General features: G+C 35.2%; 1 protein-coding gene across 1 annotated transcript in view; it reads right to left on the minus strand.

Annotated features, from left to right (window-relative positions):
* Positions 1 to 11,874, minus strand: part of LOC123530064 (protein jagged-1-like) — a 46,883-nt gene extending 35,009 nt beyond the window's left edge. Inside the window, exons 1-5 of the mRNA XM_053520806.1 lie at positions 11,854 to 11,874; positions 10,052 to 10,103; positions 2,217 to 2,324; positions 1,379 to 1,486; positions 249 to 356 (exon numbers count right to left, since the gene is read on the minus strand). Coding sequence (XP_053376781.1) covers positions 249 to 356; positions 1,379 to 1,486; positions 2,217 to 2,324; positions 10,052 to 10,103; positions 11,854 to 11,874 — 397 coding nt within the window. The remainder of the gene's footprint in view (positions 1 to 248; positions 357 to 1,378; positions 1,487 to 2,216; positions 2,325 to 10,051; positions 10,104 to 11,853) is intronic.
* Between the last annotated feature and the right edge of the window lie 14,086 nt (positions 11,875 to 25,960).

Below are 25,960 nucleotides of genomic sequence, written 5' to 3' on the forward strand. Positions count from 1 at the left end.
ACAGGTACCTCCATAACAAGAAGGTCCATTATTAAAGAATGCTGAACCAAGTATTCAAAAGATGTAATTAAACAGGTTTTTAATTAAAAACAAAAACAATGAAAGAGTTTAAAACAAAATCATTTCACAAAATCTAGAAGAATCATCTGGTTTCATTCCAGATTAAAGTGTGCGTCTTCTACCAATTTCAATAAGATACTTGACACACACGTTTGTGCAGGATTTGAAAGAATCATATTGCTACATACCATTTTCACAGTAAGTGCCAACGTATCCAGCGGCACAAGTGCATTCATGCTGATTATTTTGTATAGCACAGGTACCTGCACTCTGGCAAGGATTGGTTTCACATGTGACTGAAAATTATTGATATATCATTTTTCGTATATGACTGACGAAATTTATATTTTCTTTACTACTTGAGAGCTTCGCGTGAAACAGCAGGTTCAAACTAAAAAGGTTTGCTCATACAGGACTCTGGGGAGATAAGATTTATATTACACAAATATAAAGTGAGCTTTGTTTTAAAAACTAGAGACCGAAATTGTGTGTCTCTAAAATAATTTCGTTGAACGATTAAATAATCATTTGAATTTGTTTCATGGCATTAATGTTTTCACATAATATATAAGCATTATTTTTATTCATACCATTTTACAATATATACAATTGTACTTTGTATTTTTGATTCTTTCAATTTAACTAAATGCCAGACTTTTTTCCTGTTAAGAATTTCTTAAAGCGGATTATTTTGCTAGTGAATTCTCCAGACGGAATTATAAGGCATATTATCTTCCTGTTAAATATTTGCTAGGCGGATGTTTTAAACTGTTTTCTGCCTTAATGAATTTGTATATTTCGCTGCGTATTCCTGCTTATAGGCGGAATGCGTGTTATATTAACCTGAATTGCAATTTAATCGGAATCCACCTTACAACTTCGGTTAATTGGTTTTGGTCGTAAGCAGGAATACTGAGTAAATAACCGCGCGTGTTGTTTTTCGCACCTCCTGTGGCAGACGATAACTGTGCGAATACAAGCGCATGAAGTTTTTCGTACCTCGTTTGGCATACCATTAATGTCCACTCGAGATAGCCGATGTCAAAATAGAGTAAATTTAAAGTTGGGAATTGAAGACTTAGTCAAGATATCGAAAAAATCGAAGTAAACAAATCGAGGTATCCGTAGTTGATTTATATAAAACAAGAAGGAAAGATATCGGGACCGGGAAAATCCACTAGAGATGTCGAAATAACCGAAGTCGGGATATTGAGATTTGACTGTATATTGAGTGGTAAAAGGTTGAAACTACCAATTTCAATTAGATACTTGACACACACGTTTGTGCAGAATTTAGAAGAATCATATTGCTACACACCATTTTCACAGTATGTGCCGTCATATCCCACGGCACAAGTGCATTCATGCTGACTGTTTTGTATAGCACAGGCAGCTGCATTCTGGCAAGGATTGGTTTCACATGTGACTGAAAATTATTGATATATCATTTTACGTATATGACTGACGAAATATATATATATATATTACTGATTGAGAGCTTAGTGCAAAACAGGCAGGTTCAAATTAAAAAGGTTTCCTCATACAGGACTTTTAAAAGATAAAATTTATACTATACAAAAATAAACTGAGCTTCGTACATGACTGAAGAAAATATTTTCTTTACTGCTTGAGAGCTATGTGATTGTTTACAGTATATAATTGTACTTTGTACTTTTTAGATTCTTTCATTTTAACCAAATGTCAGACTTTTGTTCTGTTAAGAATTTCTTAAGGCGGAACTTTTAAGGGATTTTTTTAAATGTGCGAAACAGAGAGGTTCAAACTAAATAGGTCTGCTCATATAGGACTTGTGCCGTCGTATCCAACGACACAAGTACATTCATGCTGATTGTTTTGTATAAGTGCATTCATGCTGATTGTTTTGTATAGCACAAGTGCATTGACATACCGAAATTGTGCGTCAAAAATGTTTTTGCAAAGCTATTAATCAATCATTTTGTATTTGTTACTTGGCTTTAAAATTGCCGCATAATGTACAAGAACTGTCTTTATTCATACCATTTTAAAGGATGTATCTTTGTAAATAATAGCACAATTGCATAACAAAAAAAAATAGAAAATCTAAACAATAAATCTGAATTAGTATTTGAAAATCATCTTTATTCAGAATACAGAAAAGTCATCTTGACACATACCTGTTTCACAGTATGTGCCGTTGTATCCAGTAGCACAAGTGCACTCATGCTGATTGTTTACTATTGCACAAGTACCTGCATTCTGGCAAGGATTGGGTACACATATGGCTGAAAATTATTGATATATCGCTTCTAATATATGACAGACCAATATGAGAGTTTCACTTCCTTGTTTATTATTTGTTGAGCTTTATTACAAAATGATCCATTTGTTCGAAACGCGGAAAGTAATTAATATATATTTGATGAAACTGAAATAATTTTGTTGAGAAGACAAACCAGAACAAAGTGTATCACAAAAGATTTCAATGAATAAATTCTAAAGCATATAAACAGTTTGAATTGGTAGCTTGGCATTACTGATATCGCAGAATCCGGAAGAATAATCTAATTTCAAACAAGATTTACAGTATGTACCCTCATATGCAATGAGAGAGGGGCATCAACATATTTTGAGTAACAGAATATTTCAATTGGATACTTGGCACTCAGGATTTTGCAGGATCTGAACGAATCATAAAGTCTTATCTCTTTACTGTACTGTTCAAAAGCGACAGCAAGTTATTTACATTGCGAATTTTGTCTATAGTTTACAGAGGAATTTCCTCTAAAAATTAAATTGCCATGCGATTTTTTATAGAAATATTGTTTTTACTGCTTACCCAAATGAAAGTGCGTTAAGGTGCAAGGTCCTGTAAAGACCAACTTTTGGTTGTTTTAAATGTCAAATCGTGACTTCTAAGAAATTGACTGAAATATGTGGGTGCACAGGCCTTGGAAGAAGTTTTGCCCTTGAGGAGGGCAGAAGCAAAATTTAAAGATTTATATTTGCGAGATGTGTGCGGGTTGGCAGGAAGAAGGAGTTGAAGCAGGGTGTGTGTTGGTGACAGGGTACTTAAGGACAAGGAACTAAATAGAAAAACATGTTTTTCTCTTTTGCAGGGGTGTTCCGAAAGCAGGATGTTTGTGTGCGGTGGTGGTGACAGGACAAGATACTAAAGATTTAACAACAAATAAGAAACTTATTGCCATTGAAGCAATTTCCGGGTTTTTAAAATATGACGATCTGACGGCAAATAATAAAAGTTAATTTTGGCAGCCATTGATACTTTAAATACAACATATTTTTTATATTTGTTTCCACCATGCATAGATGCTCAGAAAAGATACTTTATCAAAATATTTAGATTAAAAAACAAATAAGAAACTTATGGCCATATAAGTGATTTCCGGGTTCTCCAAATTTACTATTTCAAATGCCAAAAATTCTTTTATGTTTGACAGCCGGTTAAACTTTCAATATAGCATTATTTTTGTACTTTTTTTTCACTCTATCCTAAGCCTAGATACTTAAAAATTATATTACATAACTAGAGCTGTCGGAGGACAGCAACGCTCGACTATTCAACAGTCTTGTCAATTGAATGAATATTAATGTCAAAAAAGGGGCATAACTTTGTAAAATTGAAAAACATGGTTAAGAAACCTGTACCAGCTCATGACAACTGACAATTGTGTGAAGTTTAAATCAATTCCCATTTACGGGTACTAAGATACCAGCTTACATACAAAAACTTAACCAAACACAGCTATGTCGAATAAAGGGGCATACTTTTATAAAAATGCAAAGTAGAGTTACAGAACCTATGCACTGCATGTCAAATCATCACAGTGATCAAGTGTGTGAAGTTTCAATTCATTCCCTTAAGTGGGTACTGAGATACCAGTTTACCAAAAGCTTAACCAAAAACAACTAAGTAAAAAAAGTAGCATAAATTTTTAAAGAGTTATGGAACCTGTACAGTGTAAGTGAGTTTATCACAGTGAATAAGTGTGTCAAGTTTCAATTCCCCTAAGTGGTTACTGAGAAACCAGCTTACATACAAAAACTTAACCAAATCTTGACGCCGACGCCGACGCATGGGTGACTCCAATAGCTCTACCTATTCTTAAATAGTCGAGATAAAAACTTTTAGACAGAAACAACAAATAAAAAACGTCTGGCCATGTACATGATTTTCGAAAGTTAGCTGTAAAATTTCCGGGTTTTCCGGGGAATACACCTGTCTGAAATTTTTGCTATTTTTGTTTGCTTGTGTGTAAAAATCTGTTGTGGTTTTGTTTTTTACATATATTTTAAACAGTAGTGCAAAAATTACAGTTTTAAAGACAAACTTAGTATGTGTCCATAGCCGTTTTATGTGGTTTCACGACTCTATGTGAAAATCCAACACAAATGTTTAAGCACTTTATGTGTTTTTCAAAAAGTCAAGGACAATAACTCTAGTCTGGCTGAGTGAAATTCAAAACAGAACACCAAGTGCATATAATTATGCTATATGAGTATCTTCTAACGTTTAATGACTCAGTGTGTACATACCACGTGGTATGTGACGTCATTTTCGGGTATTACGGCAAGAGAATTTATAAACATATCCATCGATTCAGAAGTTAAAATCACCGTAAGCATTTTATTTTTTCAGCAGTTTGAATAAAAATTTTACAAGGCTTAAGCCAAAATAGTAGGCTATAAACACAAGACAATATTTTTCTGAAATTCTAAGAGGTTTTTGCAAAGGTCGGTTCCAACCCTGAAATTCGCCAAATTCTTGAATACGGCAAGAAAACCCCAGGTTTTACAAAATAATGCAAGATTGCTTTCCTTTACATTGTTGTGCCTTTCACCGCTGTTTAATTGGGTTCCAAGAAGGCCTGCAAACCACTATACTGGAAATAAAATGGTACGTTTCTCTGTGAAAAAAAGTGTTTTCGGAAAATGCTAATACGGCAAGAATGATATGACGGCAAGCAGAGTCTGTACCTAACAGTAATTTAGATTTGATTCTTTAAAACAGCTTGATTGTATCTAAAAGTAAGTAAATAGGGCCTATACCTATTTAGTTCATGGTATGCTTAACTAGACGGAACCGTTTATAAACAGTAAAGCCCAGTGTTGATAAAACATTTTTACGTATGTTTGGGATTTACCAAAGTGATCTGTTTTCAAAATCAGTTCTGAAAGATATCATAATGAAACAAGTCGTGCGTGTATAATGATGCAAAAAGATGTAATAAAACCTTTAGTCCGTTACATGCATCACTGATTGTTATGATTTAATTTTAATATTTGCTTATTTCTTCCTCGATGGCGGACTTCTTTTATCAAGGTGAATGGAAAGAAGTATATTACACCACATATGTCACATAAAAAGTAATAAATGTAGATTACCAACTACTTTAATATTTATGTTTCGAAACAAGGACGGAAGCAAATTCTCATATTTGTTCTACATGTGGAAAGTCGTACAAACACATGCGAAGTTTGGCCACACATGAAAAAAGTCACAGTGGAACTCTGCCTTTCACGTGCTGTGGATTGGCTTTTCTTTCGAGAAGGGGATTACAGAGACACAGGTTAACCATGAAACCTTAACCATATAGATGATAGCTTGAAAAACAATAATTGAGCCGTGCCATGGGAAAACCAACATAGTGGGTATGCGACCAGCATGGATCCAGACCAGCCTGCGCATCCGCGCAGTCTGGTCAGGATCCATGCTGTTCGCTTTCAAAGCCTAATGGAATTAGAGAAACTGTTAGCGAACAGCATGGAGCCTGACCAGACTGCGCGAATGCGCAGGCTGGTCTGGATCCATGCTGGTCGCAAAGCCACTATGTTGGTTTTCCCATGGCATGGCTCAATTATATTTCAAATTTATCTGGACAAAGACAAAAAGAGACCAGAAAGGTAGCTATCAGTTTTCAGAATTTTCAGTCAACCATTTACTTTAAACTTTTTGGAACAATTGAATAAGGGTGTTAGCTTTTAAAAAGGGATTTAAACTTTAGGAGATCGCTGTTGTACAAACATGTATATCTTAATCAGAGTATGAATTTCACAATTAATTAATTACATAGATATGCGGTACATGGTGAAATAAAAACGTATGTCTGCATAAAATGTAGCAAGGAGTTAACAACTAGAGATAATATACTTCAGCATGAAAGCCGGGAGCAAAGGGAACAATAACTTTCTTGCGAAGTCTGTGGCCAAAAGTTCTTCAGAAAGCCACTTTCTGGTTTCAGCATTATGTGATTGGACATATGCCAAACGTTCTTCAGAAAGCCACTTTCTGGTTTCAGCATTATGTGATTGGACATAGGATTCTTAAGTTTCTGAAAACCCGAATTTATCTTCAGTAATGATTCTGTGGTCCTTACCAAAACTTGGGTCATAACTTAGTAGACAACTGTTTCATTACATGAACTGTATTTGAAAGATGTTATACCGACCCTTGATTCCCTCTGTGACAACTATGTTCTAGTTACTAACAGATAAGTATTATGTCTCAGTGGCAGATCAATATATCACACTTATTTGTGCTCTTTGGCTAATCATTAACTCTTTATTCAAAGGTCATGCAATATTATTTTCTCTTGCGTTCGGTTTAGTCTTTATGAGAAACAAAATTCGAATTTATCATATTCTTGTAGTCATTGGTTTACTCGTTGAAAGTGTCCAAATATTTGAGAATATATTTTAATACATTACATTTTGTAATGTTTTTATTTTTAAAGGTCTCGCAGGTGCATCTGCATTTTACACTCGAGTATGACAAACAAGAAGTACTGCATACACATGTATATATTTTTGTTATTTTTATATGATTTACATTGATTAAACTGTGAATAAGGGTAACGACAAATGAAAGTCGAGAATAATTTTATATCATATGTGCAAGTTTGCCCATCGTCAGTAAAATATTTTGTTTGAATAAAAGATAAATTTGACATACAAATTATTTCACAAAAGGGTGCTGCATAGTCTTCATTTATGTACGTTGTTTACTAAGTTTCAATGTGCATAATATGTCGTTGCGTATATCGAAACTAAAAAGCTGACTTGGTGACCTTTTGTTGATTTTGCTTTTGTTGTATTGCCATTGCTTTGTTGATAAAATGAATAGTTCCAATTTTACTTGATTTTTTACTGTTATCTTTTACATTTCAAAACGTTTAATATTTTTTTTTAAATTTATAACTATCAGCTTATACTTTAATTTGAATGTGTTAATTTATACCATTTCATAAATAAAACGATCTTTAAGAAGCATTAAAAAAAGCTGTTCTTTCATATCAAAGCTTATATATACAGAAATTAATCCTAAAAGCTAAAGAAATCTTTGCAAAAAGGTATTTTAGATGAGGAAAGGAGGATTCAAACTCATTAATTCTCGAAACTGTTCATAAAGGTACAATACGTGTATTAATGCATCTGCTTGCCGTCATATCATTCTTGCCGTATCAGCATTTTCGGAAGACATAATTTTTTCACTGAGAAACCTACCATTTTATTTCCAGTATAGTAGTGGTTCGCAAGGCCTTCTTGGAACCCAAATAAACCGCGATGAAAGGCACAACAATGTAAAGGAAAGCAATTCCGCATTATTCAGTAAAACGCGGGCTTTTCTTGCCGTATTACCCTCCAAGAATTTGCCGAATTTCAGGGTTGAACCGACCTTTGCAAAAACTGCTTAGAATTTCAGAAAAATATTGTCTTGTGTTTATAGCCCAATACTTTGGCTTGAGCCTTATATTTTTTTTAATCGGTGAAACAATGAAATACATATGGTGTTTTTAAGTTCTGAATCGATGGATTTGTTTATAAATTTTCTTGCCGTAATACCCGAAAATGACGTCACATACCACATGGAATGAACACACTGTGACTGATAGTCAAATAATTTCTGACATACATGGAACACAAAATGACATACATGAAACAAAAATTTTTACGCCCTTAATCCTGAGAAAATTAGCAACTAATACTGACTAGCAAGAAAGAGCAAAAAGATTTTATTCAACATTTGTGGAAACCATTTTTCTATTATTAGTAATAGTAACCTTGACCTGAGTTTCTAAGTATCTCAAACGTTTGTTTTAATAAAAGGTATCTATACACATAGGTGACAATAAGTCTATCTAAACTTAAAGAAAAACAATTTTCTATTTTTCAAAATCCTTATGACCCAGACCTTGAACCAAGTGACCTAAAATATAATCATAAATGATAACCTTTGTCTTGATAAAGACCTGCAGTAAAACAACAAAAGTTTATTCCTTTATGGTCATCTGCACATCAAGCATGTTCATTTGTGAAAGTTTGAAGCGAATCAGGCTAATAGTGTGGGAGGAGTTTGTTTGTTTGTTTGTGTTGGGTTTAACGCCGTTTTTCAACAGTATTTCAGTCAATTAACGGCGGGCAGTTAACCTAACCAGTGTTCCTGGATTCTGTACCAGTACAAACATGTTCTCTGCAAGTAAATTTTAACTTCCCCACATGAATCAGAGGTGGAGGACGAATGATTTCAGACACAATGTCGTTTATCAAATCGTCACGAACATGAATTTTCTCTATATTCTATATAGCAAAACTATCAAAAGGTAGCGATAACTGATTACAAGAGGGTCATGATGACCTTGGATAGCTCACCTGAGTAATATAAGCTACAGGTTTCAAATGTCAAACTACTGCTAAAATATTAAGAAAGTAGGTCAGTAGGTTACACTCATGGTCACTGAAAGTCAGTTTAAAGATGATGTGCAAAACTGTACATGTCATCGAAATTTAAAGGCTCAATCTTAAAAAAAACATGAAAGTAGGACAGTAGGTTACATCCATGGTCACTAAAAGTCATTTTTAAGATCGGTGTGCGAAACTGTACAAGTCGTCCAACTTTCAAGGCTGTATCTTAAAAAACAAGAAATTAGGTCAGTAGGTCAAGGTCACAGTCGTGTGACCCCTAATCACTTGGGGTCATCAGGTAATTATAATAAAACTGTCTAGGTGATGCTACATACCAAATGCAAAAGCCCTAGGACCTGTGGTTTTGCACAAGAAGGTTTTCGTTTCGGTTGGCAACCAGAGTTCTGCATGGATTTCAATTCTTTGGGCAATCTTTTAAAGGACACTCAAGGATTCTTATGAAGTTTGGTGTAAATCTGCCCAGTGGTTTTGGAGAAGAATAGTTTTTTAGAAATTGTTGACACACGACGCACGGCGGACGAATGGCGATCACAAAAGCTCTCCTTGTCACTGCAGCAGCAACACTATATGCCCCCACATAATGTATGAACATAAAGAATAAGACCCGGACGTGGATTTGAACCAGCACACATCAGTTCAAGATTCCAACAGCATCATGGACCAATGCTGAAGCCCACTGCACTGTAGTAGAATTTTTTTATACGGACTAATAAAATTATGCTGATCCTGAACTTGATCCCTTAGAGCCTATTAAACACCAATGCTTGGTTTTTCTCTAAACTACCTAGAGGTCAAATTTGATTTCAATACATCAATTTTAACTAAAGCTATTGCCTATTGGGTAGAAACAGTTTTTAATATTTTACGTAACAGTGACCTTGGCCTTGATTCCACTGAAACCAAATGGTGCTGTTATATACAACCTAGAGTCCAAGTCTCCTTCCAAAGCTTCAACCTTAATTAAAGTTATTTAGCCGAAACAAAGGCTGCCCTGCACGTTCAAACAATGACATTTGCAATTTCTGAAGACCTGCAATCTCAACGCAAAGACATCAACCATGATAGAAATGGATTGCCGTCATATTGAAAAAAATACAATTTTGCAATTCCATAAAGTATAGTAATCAGTAGTTTCTCAGAAAATATGCATTTACCTATTTTGGAAAGTCTGTTGTCTATTGTATTGCCTGTAAGGCAACAGAGTGACTTTTTATAACTCAACAGAGTGACTTTTTGTAACTCAGGGCAAATGCTAAATGTTACAAATTATAAACTTATTGCCACTTACAGGGATAACATTTCTTTCCACTGTGACCGCTTTTGCTTTTACTGTGACCGCTCTTTTACTGTGACCGCTCTTGCTTTTACTGTGACCGCTCTTGCTTTTACTGGAACTAACTTCTGAGCAAACAGTACCTGGTGGGCACTGAAATATACAACAGTATAATCAAATATCAGGCATATTTTTCACAAAATAGGCACATAAACAATATTATAGGCAAACATATCATAGCATATGCAAATATATCAAAGTACAGACAGATAAACTACAATATAGTCAAATATAGCATAGTATAGGCAGATGTATGGGAATAGGCAGATATGCCACAGTATATATAGGCCTATATTTCATTTTGCTATAGTCTATAGCATTCAACTGTCGCATAAAGGTTTAACTTCTATGCGCTTTGCCTAAAGCTCAAAACCTAGTTACAATACTGCAACTCTTCTTTAGTCTACGAATGTCAAAAGTCTTCTTTTAAATAATTCATCCGCCCTGAGAGTGTAGCTGCCATAGCTTTCTTATTTATGTACTGCGGGATAAATTGTAAGTCGAATCCTTGATGTGATTACATCAGTCGCTGGATACAGAATTAATTCTATGTCATCCGTCAGCCTATTTTTACCCTAGCAGTAGTGCGCTTTGATTGGTGCCTATTTATAGAACTTGTTTTAACAAATTTGAAATTTTTTGGGAGAGGACCTTATAGTAACGCTACAGACCAGGTTTAATGAATATCCATTAAGCGGTTCATGAGTTCTTTATATGTTTTTCTATTTTTACCTCTGGTGGCCCCTAAAAGGGGTCAAGGTGAACTATTTGAACAAACTTGATAGATGCCCATGTCAAGACGCTACTGACCTAATTTGGTGTTATCCTGACCTGTAGTTTGTACAAGATGTACAAGTAAAAATATTGACGCAGAACATTGAGCGGCAGACCCGGGACCATCCACCTATACTAACCCTTACCTGATGAACTTGTCAATCTTTCGGTTTGGACAGTACCATTAACTGTTAAAAAGGTTGCACATGAAAACGATACTGACTGACTGGCGAACAAAGCAGGTCATGATCAGTCTGCACGGATATGCAGGCTGATCATGATCTGCACTGGTTGCAAAGGCAGATCCAATCGTGTCCAGCATGATAAGGGCTAATAGCTCAACCTGAACTTTGTGAGCTAAAAGAAATTGGTGGGTGAATAGGTAGGGGTCAAAGGGCAGGGAAAAACCAGCGTGTGTGCGCGTGTACAGTGATTGGTAGTGACAGGATAGTTAAGGCTAAGAAGGTTAAGAAACTAAATGAAAAATGTGGGGGTGGGGTAATGATGATGGAGGTATAAGGTAGATTGTTGCAGTGACAGGATAAAAAGGGCAAAAACTGCAAGTAAAATATATTGTTTTGATGGAAGGCGTTAATGGGGTGGGTTGTAATTGTTGCAGTCTGCATATCAGACAGATTTGATCTTTGAGCTCAATTTGTGACATTGACCTTTAACCTACAGACCCAGTTCATGTGCTCTGCACATTGTCTCATCACCACCTACCTTATAACATACCAAGTTTGAAGTCAATACCTTGCATTGTTATTTAGTTATGTTCCGGACACAAAATATGATTGACAATTTTGACCTTTAAGCTCAAATTGTGACCTTGACCGTTGACCCGCAAATTCTCATCGCCATCGACAGTACCTATATGCCAAGTTTAAAGTCAATACCTTAAGTAGTTATAAAGTTATGCTCCGAATATGAATTATGATAGACGTTCTCATGTAGGGACCTTTATTGGTTATTTCTTTTGTTACAATGTACCCAACAAGCGACATAGTCTAGTCCGATTTTGCAGATATAAGCTTATTTAAGAAGTTACAAGCATTTTGTTAGTATTTGGTCCAACATACTTTTTTAACATATTTTGGGTATGCTGAATCCAAAAATATATGTTGGCCGTTTGGCAAATGCCTCTGAAAGGGTTAAAAATGGGGGCAAAAATTACCACTATTTTTAACAAAAAAAATTTCCATCGATATTTCTTTATACAAATCTTTATCTTGAGATATGTTTCAACAAATTATTTCATGTTACTAGTATGATTGAGTGAATGTTTATCAATAAAATATATCACAAGTTAAAAATGTGAACTTTACGGGGTTCATAAAGGGGAATTTGAAGAAAATTTAGAAAAAAAAAAAAAAAAATATCCAACATCATTTATTGAATAGAAAAATGAGACTAAGTATTAGATTGAAAACTTCCGCAGGAATTTTAATGTCAAAAAAAAAATGATATTTTTGATGAAATGGTATTGCAGTTTTAAAATAGTCATTTAAGAAAAAATAAACTTAATTAACATGACATTGTCTGTAATGAACAAAACACGATGTAGAACTTATTTTATCTTTGTAAGATCACTTTTATTAATAATCATTTTTTTAATACCTTAGCATCATAATAATTGATGAAAATTAAGTGTGACAGGGATTAAGATTAAGGCTAATGTGAACTTAATCAGTATAAACAATCCATGTCTCTATCACAATAACAATCTGAGTCAAATCATGTTTTTGTTAAAGTCCTTAACTAAAATCTTTGGAGTATTTTATCTGTTGTTTAATGCAAATTAACTCTAACAAGACACACACTTTCATGATCATTAAGGTTTTAGAGGTGTCAAGAATACTTCATGGAATCAGGACTTTTCGAAGGATTTTTTACAGGTAGGACAAATTAACATGTATATTTTATTTCTAAAAATTTTTTAGAGATGCTTTGCTTTATATACTTCGTTATATTTCAAAATTTGGTGAAATTGTATTTATTTTAACTTTCAGTATCTGTGATAAGTTCATTTATATGAATCTGTTAAAGCTAGCTTTTTATATACTATAATTGCTTGTGAATAATAAGTACTAAATATTATTTTGTATTCATAGGTGTTAAAATATTTCAAAGTAAGAATGGACAAGACTTTGCATCTCAAGAGACCATTTCAAGATAGCACAGAATGGTGCATCATTTGTCAGAAGGCAAAATCTGACAAAACTTGAAACTAAACAGCCTCAAGGCATAACATCTCTAAAAGAGTTTGCTGAATCAAGATTTCTTTAAGAGATTTTTTCTAAATAAGAAGCCATTAGTAGAATTGAAAAACATGATGAAAATGACAAAATACATTGCCATAGGAAGCGTTATTCTAATTTTGTCCACAAAGAATTAATACATACTATATATAATCCAGTCAAAGCTAAGTTAAATATAGAATAAACATCAGATAAAGCTGCATCCTCATCAAACTTATTATATACTCCTACTAAATTGGGAAATGTGTATGTTCTGTCAGGGTAAAAAGAACATGAAGAACTTTTTTACATAGCTAGTCAGTGATAGTATTTTAAAGGATGCGATTATGACCCTCTAATGTCAACAGAGGGCAAATATCATAAAAATGTTTAAATTCTTTTAGATACGGAGTTCACAAAACCAAGTTGGACAACTCAAATACAGATCTTGCCATCATGTTTCTTATACATGAACGTGGGTATGCTGCAATGAAATCGCAAATACTGCAGCTTTCAAACAGTCGGAACAGATACCGCATACCTACTGAAGCCCTACAACATTAACTGAGAAACCAGTTTTAGTTTGTAACTCCACTTCATATATCTTCTGACGAAAGTAATGCACTTTTTGTTCTATATGAATGTGCTGCGTCAATGCTTAGAGATGCCCATTATAATATTACTGGTAATAGTGATGAACAGCTGACAGTACAGAAATATAATTCCAGTGACGACTTCTTGTCAGAAGTAAATGTAGCACTTAAATTAAGGGCTAATTTGTTCTCTCTGAAAGGACATTCTGGACTGAGTGTGACTGAAAATGATTCAGTAAACTGTGTTCCGGAGTGTCTTTCATGTTTCTGTATTTAACGTATGGTGGCCAAGAGCTTCTAGATGAAGAATTTGACCATAAAGATCATGAATCTGATAGGCAAACAAAAATAAGTGTAGCACAAGATATTATGGAGTGAGTGATGGTAAAAATGGAACCCTAAACACATTGATCTTGCAAGTACATTGCACTAGATGACTAGGTTAAAACATTTAGTTAACCTATTTTATAGTACAGGACACACATAGAGTTACAGAGACATACTAAGAGTAGACACATCTTTAGCTGAAAAAACAACAACCTGGAGTCAATGGATCCTAAAACTGGTCATGTTATTCCGCTGAATCTTACTGGGAATGAGATATTGACACATTAAAAACTGTTGTTCAGAAGTGTATGCATATATCAGAAAGACTGGGACAGTCGGATTCAATTATAACTGTTCACAATGTTCTTTACTTTAAGTTTGTGGATTTGAAATGGGCAGTGAATGGGTGGTTTACAAATTTCAATGAATTATTTGAAATCTGGTGAAACTTTTTTAGCACTAGCAAATAAAATTGACGTAGTAGATTTTTATCAGAAGCTGATCATGCAGTCGCCTACAGAAAGGACGTTGGTTGTTGGTGTCGGCTTTAAGGAAGAAGAAACTGTTGAAAACTCTGCCACTGAACTTAATTTGGATGAATAAAAGGCTAAACGCGAGGAATCTGACACAAGAATCATTCTCCATGCTGTTCACTGCAGTAAACGATCAAATTGTTTCTGTCAGAGATACTGCCGTATTTGCTCTAACTATGCCACTTGCAGGAAATAAATGCAACAGTATGGATGATGGCTGGAACAGTGAAAGAAACGAAAATGCATTCAAGTGAACACAGTGTTACATAACTCCTCAATAACTGAAGAGTTGTGTAGAAATTTACTTGCCTTTCATGCACTCACTGGCTGAGATATAACATCAAATTTATGTGGAATCTCTAAAGATCTGTATTTAAAGTGTTTACAGCAAGTGCAAAACTGATAGAAGGTCTTGGATATGGACAACTCTCTGATGAAGTAATGAAAAACTGTGAATATTTTATTTGCAAAATGTATGGCCAAGATGCTGTAAGTACTGACAGTGCAAAATGTTATGTTTGGCAGGTCTACAAGTCCTGAACACATACCCCCAACCAGTGATGCTTGCTCATTTCACATTAAAAGAACTCATTATCAAGCCCTGGTATGGAACCAATCAACTGTTCTCAATGCAGACCTGCCTGCACCTTACGACATGGGATGGAAGGTGGCAGGTGACACACTTAAGCTAGTTCTTATTACCCGTGATCCAATTCCTCAAGCTTGTATTGAGTTCATTGCTTGCAAGTGTAAACCTGGATGTAGGACCCTTAGATGTTAATGTAAAAAGACTGGGATCTTATGCACAGATATAAATTATGTTATGTGCGATAAAAGCATTACCAGCTGTATGGACTCGAGGCACGAAATGAACATGAAATTAACATGAAATGGGACTGTGAAAGCAAATGTTTCAATCTATATTATTTTGAAATAATTATATGATTATATGAACAGTTTATGGATGAGCTTCCGTCCTGTAAATTCATTTCAGATATGAAATTAGTGTACTGTATTCAGCAATGGCTTTGCAATTATAACCAACGTGAATTATTTAATAATCATCATCATCTTTTTGGCGAAATAGTCAAGTTAGTGTGGGTTTTTAATGCTTTTTTCTCCTAACGGAGCACACACTTTGATTAAAAGCTATTTATCTTTGAAAAAATGTTGTTAATTTAATCTGTTACTGTGTTACACATAACTTTGATAAAAAATCTCCACATATTTTTGGATATTGTAGAACTATTACATATTTATATTAGAAATATCACAATTTGGCGGCCATTTTGTTTTCCGCCATTTTGACCTACAAAAAATCATTTGTCAGATGGCCAACATATATTTTTGAATTCAGCATACCCAAATTATACTAAAACAGTATATGGGACCAAATACTAACAAAATGCCTGTACGTCTCACATTTATTGAAATCTGGACTAGACTAACAGAAAGTATCCAATGAGCAGTACAGAACGAACAGAATATATACCATTATCTGTTGTCCTCAGTACCCAGCAAATGTACAAAAAATGGTCAGACAGATGGGCAGATAGACAGACAGACGGACACGCCATCACATAACACGACCCGCATCTGAATAATACAGATTATATAACAAGTTGTAGAATTATGTTGAAACCATAAAACAAGTGTTTGGATAAACATCGTTATTGTCTTTTATAAATAACGTAAAAAAAAATCAACAAAACCTTTTTTTTTCGAAATGAAATCAAATAGAATAAATAATGTTATTTTGTCCGATTATTGCACTGAATTCTAGTTTTCTGCCACTGAGAGATATTTTCATTTGACTATGTAGATATTTATCACAAGAACATACCTGCTGAGTAATAATGGACACTTTTACTCTGCCCTATTATCAGTTTAATCAAAGGCAAAGATCAGATTCTACTGAGACTTAATCCTTATTCCTATAACTTTGAAATACTGGACTATATCACTGAAACAAACATATTTTCAATTTTAAAAGCACTGATAATATTATATTTATTTTTTCACTGGTACAGACTACACTTAAATACAGAAGAATATGAACAAGGAATGTGGACATTGGACGAGAACCAGGTTTTCAAAATTTGCATCACGCGAACAGGTTCTGTTTAAAAAATGGTCATGTTCTATTATACATATCTGACTGCATCCAATCATGTCATTCAAAAGTACAGGTATAAGAAAAGCACATGTGTCATTGCCCTGTGTAATTTATGATTCTTTGATAAAAGCTACCTAAACAAATGTTTGCTGACAATAAGTGTACCCAAACTAAAAATATTGAGCATAAACATTTTTTTTTATTTTTAGTAACAGTGGCCCAAAATGCATTCCAAAGCCAGTTCTTCAATCCAAGTTATAAACTCGAAACCAGCTTTTTGATGGTCAAAGTGAAAAAAAATCGATCTTTGATTTTAACTATCACCATAAATTTTCTATTTATAGTTACTCAATGGCATTAAATAGACCTTTTTATCACAAAAAAGTAAAAACAATAAACAAGGCAGTCAGTAACACCGATGGTTGCTCCCCGAAGCAATTATCCCAAAAGAGAAGCAATTCAAAAACAAGCTCATATATGATTCTTAATTGCTGCACTTCCCGTCAATGTGTTCTATAAGAATTTAAAGTTTGATGAAAGTATCTCTTATAGTTAACACAAAGGAAGGTAATTAGCTAGAGGCCAGTTAGAGTTATAGTTCTTGGTTACTGCACTTCCTCTCACTGACCTCTTAAGAATGTATGACGTATTGAATCAACCATGTATACACTTTTCAAGTAATACTCTGGAAAAGTTTTCATACATAAAGGGCGATAATTCAAACGCCGGGCAAGCTAGAGTTACTATTCTGTTTCAATGCACTCCCTCTCACTGATTTCTAAAAAATTAAATTAATCCCGCATATATTTTTCAAGTAATGCTCAAGCCTCTGGATAAGCTTTTTGCACATAAGAGGAGATAATTCAAAATTGACATCAGCTTGAGTTATAGGTTCTGTTTATTGGACTTTCTTTCAATGATCTCTATCACTGTCTAAAGTATCAAGTCATTCCTTCCTATTCCTACAGTTTCCAAATTATATTCAGGACAAACTTTTTCACATAAGGGGATATAATTCAACAAGAGGGCCATGAGCTACCTAGACAAGTGTAAGAGATCAGGAAAAATATTAAGAAAGTAGGCCAGCAGGTCATGTTCATGGCCATTAAAAGTCAGTTTAAAGATCGTGTGTATGTCATCCAAAGTTCAAGGCTGTATCTTAACAAGAGGGTCATGGTGACGTTGGATCGCTCACCTGAGTAATATGAGCTACATGTTTCAAATGTCAAACTGATGCTAAAATACATGTATTAAGAAAGTATGAAAGTAGATCACATCCATGGTCACTGAAAGTCAGTTTTAAGATCGGAGTGTAAAACGGAATATGACATTAAAATTTCTAGGCTGTATCTTAAACAAGAGATCACAGAGTGGTCTCAAGACTAGCTTAAATCTTAAAAGTAGGTACCTATGTCAGAATCCAGGTTATCACAATCTTTGGATCCAGTGACCTCTAATATCAATTGATAGTTTTGGCATTATACAAGGTACTTAGACACAAATATGTCACTAGGTCAAAATCAAGGTCAAAGTTCATTTCGGTACACAAACTGTGTGTGTGGTCCATGCATGTGGTCCAAATTTGAAAGCTGTTGCTTGAGAAATGTGAAAGTAAGTCACTAGATCAATTTCAAGGTCAAAGTTCATTTTGGTACTAGGTGCTTGGTGAAAATCAAGGTCAAATTTCAATTCAGAACACAAAACAATGCATGTCGTCCAAATTTTAAACCTGTAGTTTGAGAAATGTTAAAGTAGGTCACTAGGTCAATCTCAAGATCAAAGTTTATTTTGGTACACAAAACTATGCATATGGTCCAAATTTGAAGCCTGTTCCTTCAAAAATGTGAAAGTAGGTCACTAGGTCAAAATCAAGGTCAAATTTCATTTCGGAACACGAAACTATGCATGTTGTACAAATTTGAAGCCTGTAGCTTGAGAAATGTGAAAGTATGTCACTAGGTCAATCTCAAGGTCAAAGTTCATTTTGATACATAAACCTATGCAAGTGGTCCAAATTTGAAGCCTGTACCTTCAAATATGTGAAAGAAGGTCACTAGGTCAAAATCAAGGTCAAATTTCATTTCGGAACACAAAACTATGCATGTGGTCGACATTTGAAGCATGTATCTTCAAAATGTAAAAGTAGGTTTCTAGGTCAATGTCAAGGTCAATGTTTATTTCGGTACACAATCCGATGCATGTGGTCAAAATTTGAAAGCTGTAGCTACAGAAATGTGAAATTAGGTCACTAGGTTAAGATTAATGTCAAGGTTCATTTCAGTACACAAAACTATGCATTGGTCCAAATTTGAAAGCTGTAACTTGATAAATGTGAAAGTAGGTCACTAGGTCAAAATCAAGGTCAAATTTCATTTCGGAATACAAAACTGTGCTTGTGGTCTAAATTTGAAGCCTGTACATTCAAAAATGTGAAAGTAGGTCACTAGGTCAATGTAAAGGTTAAAGATTATTTCGGTACGCACACCTATGCATGTGGTCCAAATTTGAAGGCTGTAGCTACAGAAATGTGAAAGAAGGCCACTAGGTCAATCTCAAGGTCAAAGTTTATTTCGGTACACAAAACTATGCATGTGGTTCAAAGTTGAAGGCTGTAACTACAGAAATGTGAAAGTATGTCACTGGGTCAAATTCAAGGTCAACTCATGTCAAGGTTCATCTAGCCACTCAAAACTATACAGGTAGTCAAAATTTGAATGTTGTAGGTTATGGACAAGATTTTAAAGGTGTTTTTCGGATATAAGTCTATATAAACCATATGACCCCCGGGGCGGGCCATATTTGACCCTAGGGGTATAATTTGTATAAACTTGCTACATTACAAATATCAAAGCCCTAGTCTTTGTGGTTTTGGACAAGTAGATTTTCAAAGTTTTTCGTTATATAAGTCTATGTATACCATGTGACCCCCAGGGTAGGGCCATATTGACCGTAGTGGAATGATTTAAACAATCTTAGTAGAGGACCACTAGATGATGTCACATACAAAATATCAAAGCCCTAGGCCCTGTGGTTTTGGACAAGAGGATTTTCAAAGTTTTCCCCTAAATAAGTCTTTATAAACCATGTGACTCTCGGGGCGGGACCATATTTGACCTTAGGGAAATAATTTGAACAATGTTGGTAGAGGACAACTAGATGATGTTACATACCAAATATCAAAGCCCTAGGCCCTGTGTTTATTTTTTTCACAAGAAGATTTTTGAGATTTTTCCCTATATAAATCTATGTAAATTATAAAAATAAACAAAAGCTGTCTGAAAGACAGCAAATGCTCGACTATTCGAATTGTTGTCCCAGAAGCAGAAATATTACCCTTAATGTTAGAGTATCTATAGAGTTTCAATCCAGTATTTGCATTAGTTTTGGAGATAGTAAATGGCATGCAAAACTTCAACTGTATAAGTTCACAGGGGACATAATTTGCATGTCAGAGTTAAGGGACTTGATGCTATAACCTAGTTTTATAACCCTGAAGATACAGTAAAAGTTTGGAGACAATAACTTGCACCGATTTTCTAAGTCCAGAAGGAGGCATAATTTGCCACGAATACCTGTTATGGGACTTGACCCAGTGAGGTTGGTAATTGCCCTAGAAAAGAAAAAATAAGTTACAAAGCTATATGCCTTTAAGTAATAACTATTTATACTTGAATGCAGAATTCTAAGTCCAAAAGGGGCCTAATTTGGCCAAAAAGCATGTCAGAGTTATGGCTCTTGATGCTATCACCTAGCTTTATGACCCCGAAGACAGGTAAAGCTTCAATTCAATATCTGCATTAGTTTTGGAGATAATTACTTGCATGTAAAACTTTAATAATAATTTTCTAAGTCCGAAAGGGGGCATAATTTGGCCCAAATACATGTCAGAGTTATAGAAATTGACCCAATGAGGTTGGTAATTGACCTTAAAAAAAGAAAATCAAGAGGGCCATAAAGGCCCTGTTTCGCTCACCTGACCTATTTACCTAAAAGATCATCAAGATTAACATTCTCACCAAGTTTCATTAAGATATGGTCATAAATGTGGCCTCTAAAGTGTTAACTAGTTTTTCCTTTACTTTGACCTAGTGACCTTGTTTTTGATCTCACATGACCCAGATTTGAACTTGACCTAAAGATCATCAAGATTAGCATTCTGACCAAGTTTCACGAAGATTCAATCATAAATGTGGCTTCTAGATTGACAACAAACTTTACATTTGATTTGACCTGGTGACCTAGTTTTTTACCCCACCTGATCCAGGTTGGAACTTAATTTGAAGATCATTAAGATTAGCATTTTGACCAAGTTTCATAAAGATATGGTCATAAATGTGGCCTCTAGAGTGTTCACTAGCTTTTCCTTTGATATAACCTGGTGACCTAGTTTTTGACCCCACTTAAACCAGCTTCCAATTTGGCCTAAAGGCCATCAAGATTAACATTCTGACCAAGTTTCATGAAGATACAGTCATACATTTGACCTCTAGGTTTTGACCCCACATGATCCAGATTCGAACCTGACCTTAGAGGTCATCAAGACATACATTCTGATCAACTTGACCAAATACATGTCAGAGTTATGGGACTTGACCCAGTCAGGTGGGTAATTGACCTAAAAAAAAAAGAAAAAATAAGTTTCAAAGCTATATTCCTTTAAATGATAGCTATATGTACTTGCATGCAAAACTTTAACCAGAATTTTCAAAGTACATAAAGGGGCATAATTTTGCCAAATTACATGTCAGAGTTATGGGACCTGACCCAGTGAGGTTGGTAATTGACCTAGAAAAAGGAAAAATAAGTTTCAAAGCTATATGCTTTTAAATGATAGCTATATGTACTTGCACGCAAAAATTTAACCAGAATTTTCTAAATCCAAAAGGGGAATAATTTGGCCAACATGCATGTCACAGTTATGACTCTTGAAGCTGTCGTCTAATTTTATGACCCCGAAGACACATGTATGTGAAGTTTCAATTCAATATCTGCATTAGTTTGGAGATAGTAACTTGCATGTAAAACTTTAATCATAATTTTCTAAGTGCAAAAGGGGGCATAATTTGGTCAAAATACATGTCAGAATTATGGGACTTCACCCAGTAATATTAGTAATTGACCTAGAAAAAAATAAGTTTCAAAGCTATATGTTTTAAATGATAGCCAAATGTACTTGCATGCAAAACTTTAATCAAGGTGTAACGCCGACTTCGACACCGAGTAGAATAGCTAGACTATTTTCTGAATAGTCGAGCTAACAAAGGGCCATAACTCATTCAAAAATTGTTGAACCAGTCCAAAGAAGTATAAAATACACAGAATGGCAACTGGCTGTAATCTCGCGTGATCTCGTGTCAGAGCGTGATTGGGCGTTATCTTAGTAAAACAACCATCGTCGAGCATGGAGTTACAATTTGTACCTTTAAAACTACATTTAAAATACATGTTAGCTTCTAAAACAACATCACTTTATGGTGAAATAGTCTTATGACACAAAGTACACGTTTCTTGTCATCAAAAGAAGCGTGGTCATATCGTGATAATTATTTTACCGATGGATAATTGCTTTCGCATACAATATGGCGCGTGGAGAAAGCGCCACTTCCGGTACACGAGATCTCATCCCGTGCTATCACGGGATGTTGGCGTGATTTGCTCTATATACCTTTGCCGATCTGTTTATTTTTATAGCTCTTTGACCAGTCTGATTTTCAAGGAGACAAAACTAGGGTACCAATACATTATTCTGACAAAGTTTGGTCAAAATCCCCCCAGTAGTTTCTGAGGATATGCGATAACGAAAACTTGTTGACGGAAGGACGACGACCACGGACGCAGAGTGATTTGAATAGCCCACCATCTGATGATGGTGGGCTAAAAACAAGAAAATAAGTCAGTAGGTCAAGGTCACAGTCAAGTGACACCTAATTACTTTGGGTCATCAGGTAACTATAAATAAACAGTCTAGGAAATATGATCAGATAATTTTTGAAGTATTTTTTCCTATATAACTCGAATAAAATTTAAGTGGCACTCGGGACAGGGCCTCTTTTCACCCCAGGGTCATAATTTGAACAATCTTGTTAGAGAACTACTGGGCAATGATAGATACCAAATATCAAAAGTCTAGGCCTTGAACTTTTAGTCAAGAAGGTTTCAAAAAGTTTTTTCTAATTGTAAGTCCATTTAAAACTTGGGACCCCTAGGAAAAGGCCTCTTTTCACCCCAGAGGCATTATTTGAACAATCTTGGTAGAGGACCACTAGGCAATAAAACATACCAAATATCGAAAGCCTAGGCCTTGCAGTTTCATACAATATGATTTTAATTATATGTTTCCTATATAAGTCTATGTAAAACTTGGGACCCCCGGGGCGGGGCCTCTTTTCACCCCAGGGGCATATTTTGAACAAGAAGATTTTAAAAGGTTTTTTCCAACTGTAAGTCTATGTAAAACTTGGGACCCCTGGGGAGGGCCCTCTTTTTACCCCAGAGGAATTATTTTAACAATCTTGGTAGAGGACCACAAGGCAATGCTACACACCAAACACTTAAGGCCTAGGTCTTGTGGTTTCAGCAAGAAGGTTTTTGCTGTATAAATCTATATAAATTTGGGACCCCCGGGTCTAGTCTTTTCACCCCAGGGGTATAATTTGAATAATCTTTTATAGAGGACCATTAGATGACGTTACCTGCCAGATATTGAGGCTCTACGCTTTTTGGTTTTGGCCAAGAAGATTTTCAAAGTTTTCGCTATATAAGTCAATGTAAACCATGTGACACCCCTCCAGGGCGGGACCATATTTGATGCTAGGTGAATAATTTCGACAATCTTTGTAGAGGACCACTAGATGATGCTACAAGCCAAATATTAAAGCCCTATGACCTGTGGTTTTGGACAAGATGATTTTTTAAAAGTTTTTCCTTTTTCTTTGAACAATTTTTAAAGAAGTTTCTTCAAAATTGGCCTGGTGGTTTAGTTGGAGATGTTGTTTAAAGGAAAGTGTGGGCGGACGGACGACGGACAGACGGACGCCAGACGGTGAGCGATCACAATAGCTCACACTGAGCCTTTGGCAGCAGGTCTGTAGGTCAAGGTCAAAGTCATTACTTGGGATCATCAGATAGTTATAATATAACAGTCTAGGAACATATGATCAGATAATTTTTGAAGTATTTTTCCTATATAATTCTATATAACAGGTGACCCCCGGGACCGTCTTTTCACCCTGGGGGCGTAATTTAGTTTGTTAGCGAACAACTAGGCAATGCTACATATCAAATATCAAAGTCCTACGCCTTGAACTTGAAGACAAAAAGATTTTTCCTTTATAAGAATAAGTAAAACATTGGACCCCCGTGGCAAGGCCTATTTTCACCTCGGGGCATAATTTGAACAACTTTGGTAGAGGACCAAAAGGCAATGCAAACATACCAAATATCAAAGGAATAGGCCTTGCAGTTTCAGTCAAATCAAGTCCATGTAAAATTTGGAATCCCCTGGGTGGAGCATTTTTTCTCATCAGGAGTATAATTTGAATAATCTTTGTGGAGGATCACAAGGAAAGGCAACACACCAAATGTCAAAAGCCTAGGTCTTGCAGTTTTAAACAAGAAGATTTTTAAAGTATTTGTTTCCTATATAAGTCTATGTAAAACTTGGTACCCGGGGCGGGGACTCTTTTCAACCCAGGGTAATAATTTGAACAATCTTAGTAGAGGACAACAAGGTAATGCTTACATAATACATATCAAAGGCCTAAGGTATTGTGATTTCAGACAAGAACATTTGTAAAGTTTTTTCCCTATATAAGTCTATGTAAAACTTGGGTTCCCCGGGGCGGAGCCTCTTTTCACCCCAGCGACACAATTTGAATTTCATTGTCAAGAAGAAGATTTTTTTAAATTGTTAACAGACGGACGACGCACGACGGACATCAAGCAGTGACAAAAGCTCATCATGAGTGTTTAGCTCTGGTGAGCTAAAATGGGGTCAGCTAGAGTTATGGTTCTTTAACAGTACACTTCCTCACACTGACCTCTATCAATAAGTAAAGTATCAAGTCAATCCCTTTCATAGTTTTGGACTTACGCTCCGGACAAAACGGGAGATAATTCATAAATTGGACACCTAGAGCTATGGTTCCTTATCACTGCACTTCCTCTCAATGAGCTCTATCATTACAACTTAGTGCCTTCAATACTTTTTGAGATATGCTCCGGACAAGAAGTGTGATGGACAGATGGTCATACGGATGGACAAGGTGGCGACTATATGCTACCCCACTTTGGGGAGCATCATAAAATTTTGGACCTCAGTGGGATTTGAACCATAACTCTTCCGTTCCACAGCATTAGTATCTGTGACCTTGACCCTGGCACAATAGCATTAAAAAAATATTTTATAACATGTCAAACAGAAACAAGAGGGTCATGGTGACCCTTAATCGCTCAACTGATTAATGTGAGCTACATTGAAAAGTGTAAGAGGTCAGGTAAGAAAGTCAAACGTAAGTAAGCATTTAATCTCTTCCCAGTAGTGTGAACATGTTTCAAGTGTCAAACTGATGCTAAAATATTGAAAAAGTAGGTCAGTAGGTGACATTTATGGTCACTTTAAGATGGGTGTGCAAAAATGTACATGTCATCTACATTTCAAGGTTGTTTCTTAAACAAGAAGGCCATAATGACCCTATATCGCTCATCGGAGTTTAGTTGCTTGCTTAAACAAATTTCTTTGCTTAAACTTCACTAACAAAAACTAATAAGTAGGTCACGGTAAAGATTATTCAAAATAACTATTGAAATCTGAACAACAGGGTCATGATGACTCTGGATCGCTTACCTGAGTAATATGAGCTACATGTTTCAAATGTCAAACTGATGCTAAAATATTAAGAAAGTCAGTAGTTCACATTCATGGTCAATGAAAGTCAGTTTTACGACCGGTGTGCAAAACTGTGCATGTCATCCAAATTTCAAGGCTGTATCTTAAAAAAGAAGAAAGTAGGTCAGCAGGTCAAGGTCACAGTCAAATGACATCATACTACTTGGGATCATCAGGTAATTATAATTAAAAAGTCTTGGAAATAGAATCAGATAATATTTTAGGTATTTTCCAATATAACTCATATAATAACTAAGTGACCCCAGGGCGGGGCCTCTTTTAACCCAAGGGGCATAATTTGAACAATGTTGGTAGAGGACTACTAGGCAATGCATCATATCAAATATCAAAAGCATAGGCCTTGCAGTTTCAGGCAAAATATTATTTACAATTATTT

The sequence above is a fragment of the Mercenaria mercenaria genome, chromosome 13, assembly GCF_021730395.1.
Source record: "Mercenaria mercenaria strain notata chromosome 13, MADL_Memer_1, whole genome shotgun sequence".
Lineage (NCBI taxonomy): Eukaryota > Metazoa > Mollusca > Bivalvia > Venerida > Veneridae > Mercenaria > Mercenaria mercenaria.